Source organism: Bos grunniens, chromosome 2 (assembly GCF_055505025.1).
Source record: "Bos grunniens cultivar Pamir isolate PY7600 chromosome 2, Bosgru_T2T1.0, whole genome shotgun sequence".
Lineage (NCBI taxonomy): Eukaryota > Metazoa > Chordata > Mammalia > Artiodactyla > Bovidae > Bos > Bos grunniens.
In genome coordinates, this window is record NC_141166.1 from 114,473,544 (window position 1) to 114,486,314 (window position 12,771).

Consider the following 12,771-nt stretch of genomic DNA (forward strand, 5'->3'; position numbering starts at 1 on the left):
GGATTCCAGCTGAAGTTGTGCTCCGCAGGCGAGAGGCTGGATACACAAAGTGAGCGTTGACATTTTCATCTCTACTTGGGCCTTGCTCGTGTGGCCTCCGCCTCGGCGCCCCCTCCCCTCCTGTCTCCTTTCCCACAAGTGGAGAGTCGAGGACTGTCAGTCCTAACTTGCATCTTCTCAGGGAGGTCGCGAGGGGGGGTGGTGGTGGGGAAGCTTGTGACTCGGTCTCAGCGATACTTAAACCTGGCTTGGTGAGTGTGTGTAAATTTTTAATTGTGCTGTAATTTCTTCAGTCACCAGTCGGCGACCGCCCCCGCCCCCCACCCCGCTAGCCGCAGTGACTGGCACGCGCCGGGAGCCAGGGCTTGGGCCCCTCGGCGCGTCTGATTGGCTGCTGGGCAGCTCCCGTCTGCTCTGCCTGCGCCCTCATTGGGTAAGAAGCGCAGCCAGCGGCACTTCAAAGCGGGTGCTCCTCGCACTTAGGCTGAGTTTAGCCGGCGGGAGCCCGGAGTCCGCTCGGCGCGGGCGCGGGGACACGGGAGCCGCGCGGAACCCGAATAGTTTTACCGAGCAGCCGCCAGGCTCAGCCTCGCTCCAGGCCCCGCCACGCCACCCAGGGACCTGCTATGGCCACGTCTATACTTGGGGTAAGTCGAAAGTGCGGTATTTGCTTGTTTTAACAGGAGTAATTTTTCGTTATGGCTTCTCCAGGTCGGCGGCTCTGGAGAAACTGTTGCTGCCCGACTGCAGCCTCAGCTTCTTTGAGCACTTTCCACATTTCTGGGATTGATTCTTTCCAAATTATTGGAACCCAGGAGGTGCCTTTGAAAGAAAAGGATTTGTCAAGCAAGTCCTTTCAATATTCGGTTTTAGAGGTTCCTTTTTTTCCCCCGCGTGATTTATATCCCATCCTCCCCCCCCCCCCCCCCTTGCTTAGGGGATTGTTGCAATTACGCGACAGCGGTGTTTCCAGAAAACAGTCTTAATCGTTTTGCAGACCGTGTAGTCACGTTAACATTTACACTTCTGCGGCTTCCTAGTTCGTCTATGACTGAAATACATCGCGGGGGTCGCTTCTGCTCGGATTCTTGTCTTCGTGTGTGTGTGTGTATGTAAACATTTAAAACGTTTTCTATTAAAAAGAATCAAGTCGTAGTCACCCTTGGGAGGAGTGCCCCAAGCTTCCCCCACCCTCGGTCGCTGTTTCAGCCGCCTCTGCCCTCACCTGGTGTTTGTTGCCGATGTGTTTACCTCCGCGCTTCATCCCGAAGGGCGACTTGGGGGCTTCTTTGAGAGGAGCGGGCTTGTGGCGAGCGGAAGGCGAGCGACTTGAGTCCAGTTTGGGGCAGGATATGCAGCGACTGAGGCGGGGAGAACCGACACATCTTTGATTTGTAGCCCCACCGAAGAACAACTTTACAGCTCCGGGACCCTCTCTCTTGGGATTCCCTCTGTCCCGCGTGGGGCGCGGCGGGGCGCGGCGCATCCTCCGCGAGCTCACCGGGAGGAGGCGCGAGTCGGGGGGCCACGACCCCCCGCCCCCCGCCTCGGGACCAGCGGCTGGGGGACGGGGCTGCTCACGGGTGCACTTTGTGTCTTCCTCCCACTTGTTCCTGCCCTCCTCCTCCTTGCTCCCTCCCTCACCCCACCCACTCTAGGAAGAACCGCGCTTCGGAACGACCCCGTTGGCCATGCTGGCGGCGACCTGTAACAAGATCGGCAACACGAGCCCGCTGACGACGCTGCCGGAGTCGAGCGCCTTTGCCAAGGGCGGCTTCCATCCCTGGAAGCGCTCCTCGTCCAGCTGCAACCTCGGGTCCAGCCTCTCGGGCTTCGCAGTGGCCACCGGCGGCCGCGGCTCGGGCGGCCTGGCGGGAGGCTCGGGCGCAGCCAACAGCGCCTTCTGCTTGGCCTCCACGTCCCCTACGTCGTCCGCTTTCAGCAGCGACTACGGCGGCCTCTTCTCCAACTCAGCGGCGGCCGCGGCGGCAGCGGCCGGAGTGTCCCCGCAGGAGGCGGGAGGCCAATCGGCCTTCATCTCCAAGGTGCACACGACGGCGGCCGACGGCCTGTACCCGCGCGTGGGCATGGCGCACCCGTACGAGTCGTGGTACAAGTCAGGCTTCCACTCGACGCTGGCGGCGGGCGAGGTGACCAACGGTGCTGCGTCGTCGTGGTGGGACGTGCACAGCAGCCCGGGCTCGTGGCTGGAGGTGCAGAACCCCGCTGGGGGGCTCCAGAGCTCGCTGCACTCGGGCGCCCCCCAAGCCTCGCTGCACTCGCAGCTCGGCACCTACAACCCCGACTTCAGCTCGCTCACGCACTCGGCCTTCAGCTCCACGGGCCTCGGCTCCTCGGCCGCCGCCGCCTCGCACTTGCTCTCCACCAGCCAGCACCTGCTGGCCCAGGACGGCTTCAAGCCGGTGCTGCCCTCCTACTCGGACTCCAGCGCCGCAGTGGCGGCCGCCGCAGCCAGCGCCATGATCTCGGGCGCCGCGGCCGCCGCCGCCGGGGGGAGCTCGGCGCGCTCGGCCCGCCGCTACTCCGGCCGCGCCACCTGCGACTGCCCCAACTGCCAGGAGGCGGAGCGGCTGGGCCCGGCCGGGGCGAGCCTGCGGCGCAAGGGCCTGCACAGCTGCCACATCCCGGGCTGCGGCAAAGTGTACGGCAAGACGTCGCACCTGAAGGCGCACCTGCGCTGGCACACGGGAGAGCGGCCCTTCGTGTGCAACTGGCTCTTCTGCGGCAAGCGCTTCACGCGCTCGGACGAGCTGCAGCGGCACCTGCGGACTCACACGGGCGAGAAGCGCTTCGCCTGTCCAGTGTGCAACAAGCGCTTCATGCGCAGCGACCACCTGAGCAAACACATTAAGACGCACAACGGGGGCGGCGGGGGCAAAAAGGGCAGCGACAGTGACACGGACGCCAGCAACCTGGAGACGCCCCGCTCCGAGTCCCCTGACCTCATCCTGCACGACTCCGGCGTCAGTGCGGCCCGGGCGGCTGCGGCGGCGGCGGCGGCGGCTGCGGCGGCAGCCTCGGCGGGAGGCAAGGAAGCCGCGTCTGGCCCCAACGACTCTTAGAGATCCGGAGAGAGGCGCGAGGAAGCGAGCGAGCGAGTAGACAACGAAAGCGAGCGAGAGGTTCGGAGGGCAAACGACCGGGGGATGGACGGGCGGGGGCTCCAGGGCCGCCCCCGGGTCGGCGCGAGGTGATGCGGCACTCGGCTCGCGGACCGCCGCTCGCCGGCCAAGCCAAGAGCTCCCCTCTGCTGCCCGAGCCCAGACGAGAATCGAACGCGTGTTCGAGGAACAAAAGCGAACCAACCTGCGACACAAACACTTTAAAAAACTGCACACACACACACACACACGCCGGAGATCTACAACCACAAGCACGCACACTCAAGCGTGCACACACACACTAACACACCACTCGCACAAACTTCTCGAGCGAAGAGCAATACATAGAAACGTTCCCTCCTTCCCCTACTGCCCACCCGGTTCCTCCACCCTTCTCTTTCCTTTTCTCCAAAAACAAGTCACCACCCTGCAAAGGACTGTCAGAACATTTGAGAACAAACGGGACCTATAAAAACAGACCCTTTGCGTGGATTATATTATATATAAAATGCTCCAAGTCCTGCTTGATATCTACTTACAGTGAAACTTTTTTTTTTCCTATAAAAGGAAGCATCAAAAAGGCTGAAGGTGAGAAATTAAACTGGAAGTCTAGTGACAGTTTCTCTGTATTTCGTAACATCTGTAAAAATAGGGTTCAAAAGATTGTGTTCTCTTTTATTTTCTTGTAAGTGTTCATTCGAATAGAGGTTTTTTTTTTTTTTTTTTTTTGGTGAATTCCTGAAATTCAGGGAGTTTTTTTTTTTTTTATTTTCTGATGCACTTTGTGAGAGTCAGTATATATGTAAAAGATATTTAAAATGTTGAGTTATCATTTCACTCACAAACACGTAAGTTAAGGTCATCTAAAGAAATTAAATGCGTTTATCTGTATGAAGAAAATCTTGACACCATATTTTCATTTTGGTATTATTAAAGGACTCTGAACAATACACTTTCTTTTTTTTTTTAATCCTGTTACACACACACCCCCGCCCCCCACCAGTAACCTTTACATGGCTCGACCTTTTTTGATGGGAAAAATTCCTTTAATGTTAGTCTTAGGTAATGTAAGGTTTATGTGAGTTATAAAAAGCCATAATACACATACGTTTTTGCAAAGTCAAAATTACTTATTTGTATATTAACAGCATAAATTAAATGGGGTTATAAGGTGTAGTTGTATTACTTAAGGAGAGAGCTCTCAAAAGGTGACATTTTAAAACTCTGGAACCCCTTCGAAAAAGCAAAGGTCCTTGGCAGTTTTAACTGAGGAGATGCCTACCCCTGCTAGAGAGGTCAGGCAAAACTCCAGTGGGTTTGTTTGTTTTTAAAAAGCGATTTAGAAACAATGAGTGAAAGGAAAAAGCCTTTATAAAGAAGTCTTTTACCTCCCAAGACCCTCTACGGTTAGGAGGTGACTCAAGGGAATAAATCGCTAGAGTCAATACCCCGGAAAAGACATTTCATGCCTAAATGAAAATCTTGTTAAATGTTATTAATTTTGACTTAGAGCACACAGCAGCCCCCTGTGCCTTGTATTCCCTTATTAGGGATTCATGTCTTATCAAATATCTAATTAATCTCCTAGACATCATTTGTTCTGGCCAACTTTATCTCAGCTGGTCCACGGGGAAAACTCCAAATATTCTCGGTGACAAAGCTCCCTTGAAGATCTTTTTAATTGTCTAAATTAACTGCACCAAATTTGCATGTCAAACGGTAAAGGGCAACCTGAGATAAAATGTAAACGTTTTAAAAGCCCCCAAACTAAGCACTTGATTTGATAACTAGGCTTTTTAATGTTATGGAAGACAACTGCTCCTTTCCTTTTCAAAGACGGCTGATCTATGCAAATAGTGAATTGGAAATGCCTAGGTCCCCGCGCCGTCAAATGGCCCTCGCAGGTTATTTGAATATCAGTGGCGCTGCTTCTGAAAAGGTTCAAGGATGCTCTCTGACTTCTTTGTGATTACTCAGTGCGGCGTCTTATTCTGAAGAAAAAAAAAACTCAGGAATAATTAAAGGCTGGGATCAGGCCTGGGAACACATTTGGGACAGGAATCTCATTTAGACAGTCTCTTTCAAAATAAGGCACAGTTAAATTGACCAGAAGGCAATTATTGAAATGAAAATTATTTTCATTCTCTTTGTCTTCTGACCACCAACTTAACAGCCCCGGTTTAAAAGAGAGGGAGAAACGAAAAGAAAATTGGTAAATGTAATAATTCCACAATTTGAAAAAATGTTAATTTAGAAAATGAAGTACATATTTACAGAATAAAAGTATATCTAAAAGGCTCCCCTCATAATAGAAAATACAAGCAAAGTCAGCCTCAGTGTGAGGGGCAGTGTGGGGATTTAAAAAAATTATTGTCTTGGGAACTTGAATGAATGTTTTGATTTTTATAGAGGAGAAAAAAAATAAACTGTTGTTATTAAGTCAACAAAATTTTTCTCTCAAACTGTAGTGAAAAGCCAAGTAGCAAAGTAGCGATAAAACGTACAGCGAAGGTCCCTAGCCGGGCGTTTGCAGAGTCTGGGGCTGGGTGGCTTCCCGCTCCCCCTTCTTGCGTCCCCGAAACCTCGGCTGGTCGGCTCTTCCTCGAGTGTTTCTTTTCTTTGGCCATTTTCTCTTCTGGCTCAAATTATCACCGGGCCCCCCAGCCTACACTCCGCGCGCCCTCTCGTCCAGGCTTGGCCTGGAGAAGCTGGCCAGGGCTATGTTCACTTTAGGGGCTTGGGGCCGAGGCGCTGGAGGTCGAGAGCGTGCCTGGCGTGTTTAGGGGGCTGAGGGTAGGCGGCGCGGAGGTGAGGGTGTGGTGGGGTCTCCCGGGGAATAAGGGCGCCCGGGCGTCTGCCCCAGGCAGCTTTGTTTCTCGTGGATAATAAAGGCAGATCAAAGGGCTTGGCCGTGCAGGTCCCGCTCGCCTCGCGGCTCCCTCCGCAGCCCAGTGATCAAGGCCTCTGCGCGCTGCCTGTGCCCCGCGGGTCAGCGGACGTCCATCACCGCTGCTTCCCAGAACGGCGGGCGGCGGGCGGGCGTGAGCGTCCAGCCGGGAGAGCAGAGCTCGCGGGACCTGCACGCGGAGGGAGAGGGCTCCTGCCCCCAGCCGAAACTAGCAGGCAAGGGAGACTCCCGCCCTCTTCCCCAACCTCCAGCCCCAGGGGGACCTGGGGGCGCGGGGATACCTTGACTGGAGCAGGCGACGACCCGCTGGGCCCCAGCAAATTGGGGAAGGCGTGCGTGGGAGGAGAGAGCCCAGGAACCCCGAGACGATTTCGGTCTCCACCCGAGGTGGGGCCGCGTCTCCCCAGGGCCACCTCGGGGCTCCTGGGCCCGGCCCGCTCTGGTTTGAGCGCAAGCGAGGGCCGCTGCTCGGAGGCTGGTGTGGGGTTGGGGGCGCAGGCAGGGGCTCTGAATTCTCTCAGTCCCGGGTGAGAGGAAATTTGATTTCGTTTCAGCCGGTGTCTCCAAGTATTTCCTGCGCTGTAGCTTCTCTTCCTGCGCAGGAGAGGAACGAAGACCAAGTTTTCCTCGGCCCTTCTCTCAGCCAGCCGCAATCCACACCCTCCCCCTCCGCGTTCTGCCTTTTCTGGCTTTATTTACTTTTTTTTTTTTTTTAACCCTTGGAGTGAATCGAATTCCACCTGATGTGGGGGAGGGGGTGTGGAGAAAGAACGAAAAAAAGAAAGGAGAAAGATTTTTCTCTTCTTCAGGAGGGAAAACATTATTTTGACGCGATTAGATGGTGCACCTGAGCGGCTTGTCTGGACATTCCGTCAAATCGTTATAAGTCGTGTAAAATTGAATTTCTCTTTATTCAGATGGAAACTTTATTTATTTTAACTCTAATCTTATTTGCATCTATTATCTGTATTCGCCAAGGCTCTCTCCCACTACAAAAATGCAGATGAAGTAAATCTTACATAAATCCCGCCCATTTGTGTAATTGGTATACTAAGTGTTTATTTTAAGTGAGAATAATTTAGCTACAAATTTTCTTAAGGAATAACATTCTTAACACATTAAAAAAACTGAAAACTCTGATTTGCTTTTATGTTTGACAGTCGCTCTTGATTCCTTTAAGAGGAGCTTGGCGAGTGCGGCTCTCTGGCGCCATCTAGAGTTCGGGTTCGGGAAGGCCGCACTATCCGCCCTCGCTCGCCGCTTCGAGAGCGGGGAGTCTGCGTTTGCAGCGAGCTGCAACAACCGAGCGAATCCAGCAAAGAAAAGCGAGTTTTTGTCTTCCGGGGAAGACAAGCCCCGCTACTGGGGAGCACTGCTTAGTAACGGCCGGTATTATTGCTCCCAGGCAAGGAAGTTTTTTCTGAGATGTGCTAACTGAAAATCCAAACAAATAAAATAACGCCCTGCTTGGCCCTAGTCTTAGAATTGGCGTATTTAACATTTCTTTCAAGGCAATTTCAGGGTCTTCCAACTTGGAGTTGAGCACGCTGGGCGCTGTCGGCGGCGATTTGGAGCCGGCATGGGGACCCGGCCGTGGGCGCAGCGCCCCCGCGCTCTTCGCCCAACGACCCTGGCCTGGACCGACCAAACCAAGCTGATTAAAGCACGCAAGCAGATCGTCCCATGTCCCGAGACCCCCTATGAAGGGGAGAGAAGCGAGGGACCCGCACCTTCTCCAGCCCGGACCCGGGGATGGCCGAAGCAGTCTCCTGCCTCGCGGCTGTCTTCCAGGCGCCGTCCCGCCGGAGTCGAGTGCTGGGGGCTACTGGGTAGGCCGGTACCCGGCGGGGCGGTCAGGGTCTCCGAGGGCTGACAGAAGTCCTGAAACCCCTCCTCCCAGCTCCTTGCGAAGGGTCTGCCCTGCCCGCCGGCGCGAACTGATCCCCTTTGCCCCCGCCTTTTCCCGTGGAAACCCAAATCTAAAATCGGATAACACTTGGGGGCGTTGACCAATTTTCTCTCCACTCTGCGTCTCGCCGTTCTCCCGCCGCCCCTTTCCCTCCTCTTCCTAGTCCACTACCCCACCCCTCGTCTTCAGACGTCGTGCAATGGCTTCTTCCCCTCCTTTCCTGTCCCCCACCCTCCCCGCACGTTTATTGTATTTTAATCTTAAAAGCTACACCTCCAAATCCGGCACCCAAGGCCGCAGAGGCGCCGGAGCCCGCAGCAGATAAAGCCGGCCGAGGCGACGGGGCGCCGGGCTCCCTGATCTCGCGCCAGGGAAACGCCGTGCGTTTCCCGAAACTCTCAGCCACCTTTGCAGCGGGTAACTCGGCTGGGTTTGTATTTGCTGTTTTAATACAAATCCCGCCGCACTGCCTATTTCAAAGATGTGCTAATTACTACTTGGATAGCAGGGCGCAAAGTCCTTGTCCATTTCCAAGTACAAAGTAGGTTGCTAGAAAATTTGAAATTGCCTTTCAGCCTAAAGCTGCCTTACCTGAATGTCATAATTACAGTAATTATGTACATCCAAATTACATGCTAATTAAATTAGAATCAAATCGTTCTAAATCGAAATCAAATGAGGTAGTGAAGAATTAATCAATGACAACATAAATAGAGAGCTTCCTTCAGAGATATTTATTGTAACGATCCAAGGAGGAATTTGATCTGAAAAAGTCACCTGTTTATTTACTTTCAAATTAGTAATCAGTTATTATCCCTTCTCCATAATTTTAACCGTTCAGTGTTATTTACCCCCACCCTTTCCAGACGCTGGAGTTTATAGAAATATGTATGAGGTAAATACATACAGACATGCCTACCCTATATGTTATTGATATAAATATATACAGTGTGTTTGCACCTCCAGTTAAGGGAAGGTTTCAGCAAGTCCATGGAAACATGTTCCTCTAGGGCCTGTTCTCAGGGACCCGGGAAAGCAAAGCAAGGCTTTTAGATTTTCCAAGATCCTTACACTCTCTTCCTTTAGAATTCATACCAGGGATTTTACATTGTTTTGCAAACATCCAACCATTTCTGGGTGATATATTTATTTTAAAAATGCAGACTGATAAGTCCCCTCTCCACCCCCCAGCCCCCGCCCCGCAACCCTGATCTGTTTTCTGCTTGCAGATTGCTGGCGAGAGTCAATATTTTCATTTTTGCCCCGGGAGCGAGAGATTAGCATCAGCGTCCTAAAGCGCCCTCTTCACCTGTGGAGCCCGAGAGACAAGAGATACTGGCTCGCTTTCCTAACTAGCGAAGTCCACCCTCCGACCTGCAGAGGAGAAACGCGCGGGAGGCCGGGCGAGCTTAGGCGGGAACTGGCAGGCGAGGGCGCGTGGTGGCCCTGGCGCGCTGGTCCCCAGGGCGCAGCTCCCCTGGCCCACAGCCTGGAATTTCTTCTGAGTGGGCCACCGGTGGGGTCGGGGATGGGGAGGAGGACCGGTGCTGCGAGTTAGCCCGCATCCTTTCCTGGTACACTTCGTCGGTGGGTAGTCCAGCGGCCTCCTCGCTTATTCTAGGAGGGAGACGGGCCCCCTAATAATCAGGCTTTCATGTGGGTATGAGGTATGTTCAGAAGGTTGCCAGACGCGTGTCTAGGAAAGCATCACAGTGCGCAGGGGTGGTGTCGCCTCGGGATGTGTAGAGCAAGCCAGCCCGGGACTCACTCCAGCCCCCATCTGGCCTCCTCTCAGTCTAAGGCCAGGTGCTTGGAAGCCACGATCCGGTCAGCACCCAAGCCTCCGGACCTCCGCTTCTGCCCGTCCCATCTGGAGGACCTTCAGATCGAAAGGACTGGGGTTTTCCGTGTCTACGAGTCGGGGAAAGGCGATTCACCGGTAGTTTGGGCCAGAATGTGCATTACTTTGCGTTACGTTTCCTGCGTTTCACCCCGCTTCATTATTAGTTATATTCTGAGGGTGTTAAGTGTGGAGTGAAGAGGTGAGAAAGTGGGTAGAGGAAGAGGATCTGTTTCTGCTTGTCAGCAGGAACGGGGTTTGAGGAGATTCATCAGTATTGGGTTGCCATCGCATCTCCCAAACCTTATAATTCCCTCTTAGTTGTTGCTCACAACTTTTAAAAAGCATTTCTCCTTTTTGATCTGAAAAACTTGCTCCCAAGACCAGCAGCTATTGCATGCCTTTTTCTCTTTTCAAGAAGTGGTAACTATCTAGGTTTTCTTTTCAGAAAATCGAAATAAAGATTTCTTAATACTGCTCAGCTACTGAAGCTAAAATGCAGCTTTCTCCCAGATCTTACTAAGCACAGGGTGTGGCGGGTGCGGCCTTGCAGTGGCCTCCTCCAGCGCACCTCAGCCCAGCGGTTGTTTCCTAAGGAGGAAAGTGAAATGGCTTAGGTGGATTTTAAAATTTTTGAGAGTCAACGCTGAAGCATAGTAAATATTTGGTGATTAAAAACGGGAAAAAGCCAAGCTCCCAACAGCACCGTGATTCACTGTCAGCAAGCCATCTCCTGGAAGAACAGCAAGGAAGGGCTCTTCAAGCCTTCCAGATAAAAAGCTTTCTTCAGATTAAAACCTTATGATACAAAGCAAGATCTCCATTTCCCACTGCAAGGTAAGCCGAAACCTGCTGCTATGCTGCAGCAACCTTGCCTATTCTGGCATATTTATTAAATTAAATGATGACTACCTTACCACATAGACATTCAGATAAATAAACAAGTCCTAACCTAGTAACCTGATCATGCCTGACCATTTGTAAATCGACAGCACCTCCTGCAGGAATTAATTTGCTAGTGTTAAATTACCTTCTATGTTAAGCCAGGGAAAGGAGAAGAAGGGACCCCCATAAAGTCTCCGAAGTTAGCCAGTGCTATGTCAGGCCATTGGACAAATAAGAAATGTCATTAGATACACCCAGATTTCTTGAAAAGAATTTCTCTATTAAGGGTCGGAAGAATGACTTATCACCAGACTTTTCCTGTGGTTTTCTAAAAAAAAAAAGTTACTGTTGAGGACTTTTGTTCTTGAATCATACGCATTAAACTTGGAGGATTCTTTTTTTGGAGTTAGTACTTAGGAAAACCTCTACACATACAACTAGACATACTTTCTATTATGAGCCTTATCTCTGGTTTTTACCTCATACTTCAAAAGCAAAAGGATAACAAGATGTTTAACATTTAAAAAATCACTTTGAATTGCTTTTGCCTTTACATTAGAATATGCAGAGTAAGTCAGGTGAGCCTCTTTAAAACTGTTACCATGTTATGATTATACATGAAAATGCCTCCCTTCAGTTTTTAAGTTTGCCAAGTTGGATGCTAACTCCTTGGGGCTGTCTAGCAACCTTGGGTGACCAAGTCTGAAAGCCAAACAGCAAACCAACTGTTTGCTGTTTTCTATAACTACATGTGAATTTTTCTCACCGTTGGGTTGATAAGAATATTGGGGGTACTGGTACTGCTTTATAGTTTCTCAGTGAAGGATAAGTTAACCAGAGATTTAAAAATTCTTGCGGTCACCTTCAAGTTAAAAAGGCACCACACTTTTGTGGAAGTGTTAAATGATAATGTATTGAATTCATTTTAATTACAGGATGCATTTCAACATTTCCCTTCATGAACACTACAGGTTCAGAAATCCTTTAAGGCAGTAAGTATTGCATAGGTTTTGACATTATCAAAATTATAAAGTCTAAAAAGGCATAACATAGGAAATAATCAGTGCGACACTGATGAACTCAAGGTGTAAATTAGCAGTCTTTATCAATCTCAAATGCATGCTTTCTTTTTTTAAATGAAGAAGGAAGGGGATTTTGAGGTGCACAGTAAGTTACTGAAGAGTACAGGAGGAGGAATTCAAGTTCTCCTCTCCCAACTCTCTTAAAAATGTAAATAATCAAAGAGTTGCTTTACATCTTCAGTTAGCTGCTTGTAAATCAGAGGACATCTGTGTGTGCATATACAAGAGAAAGATATATATACACACACGCACACCAGATACACAGGTCTTACAGTAATTCTTCTAAATTACTTTCTAATAAATTTATGAAACTAGGACTGCCAATTCTCAAAAACCATCTGAACTAATGAGTATTTGTATTGTATTAAAAAGAGGTGTTTTTAAAATGTGGAACCATGATGATAATACGTGCGTATGTGATGGTTACTATGTATTTTTTTGAATTGCATGTTACTTGTAATTTGAACTAAATGATTTTTTCTATAGTTCTCCTTTACCATACGCTTTGAAACACAAGGGGAAATTTATAGCTAAATTTATGTTTGCCACACATACCTATGCTTATGAAATATATCTAAACAGTTTACTCGTTCATGACAATAAATGCTTAACCTTTAGAAGTAAACTGCGATCGCTGAAATGTCAGTAGTTGAAAGGCCATCTGTTCTAGGTAGAATAATGATCCCTTAATGACACAGCAGCCCCAACCCAGAGCCTACGAAGATGTTAGGTTACATGGCAAAGGGGAATTAAAGTTCCTAACAGAATGAAGATTGCTAATCAGCTGATTTTGAAATACGGCGATTATCCCAGTCTCCTGACAGGCGCAATGGAATCACAAGGGTCCCCCAAAGTTGAAAACAATGCAGAATGTCAAAGTGTCAGAGCAATTAGGTGTGAGAATCTGACTTGACTATGTTAGTTTTGAAGATGGAAGAAAGGGGCCAGGAGCCAAGGAATGCAGGTGGCCTCTAGAAGCTGAAATAGTCAAGCAGATTTTTCCCAGAGTCTCCAGAGCGAACCAA

At 50.4% G+C, this 12,771-nt stretch overlaps 1 protein-coding gene across 1 annotated transcript; it reads left to right on the forward strand.

Moving 5' to 3' along the window:
• Positions 1-258: 258 nt before the first annotated feature.
• On the forward strand, positions 259-4,072 carry SP9 (Sp9 transcription factor). Its single transcript, XM_086370921.1, has 2 exons — positions 259-647; positions 1,659-4,072. Exons 1-2 carry the CDS (start codon positions 627-629, stop codon positions 3,081-3,083), a joined length of 1,446 nt encoding a protein of 481 aa, XP_086227047.1. The 5' UTR covers positions 259-626; the 3' UTR covers positions 3,084-4,072.
• Positions 4,073-12,771: the final 8,699 nt, after the last annotated feature.

What these genes read in the sequence shown, in the direction of transcription:
- SP9 (XM_086370921.1), top strand. Translation starts at nt 627, where the DNA reads ATGGCCACGTCTATACTTGGG. An exon ending in TGGCCACGTCTATACTTGGG is followed by an intron (nt 648 to 1,658) that starts GTAAGTCGAAAG and finishes CACCCACTCTAG; the next exon opens with GAAGAACCGCGCTTCGGAAC.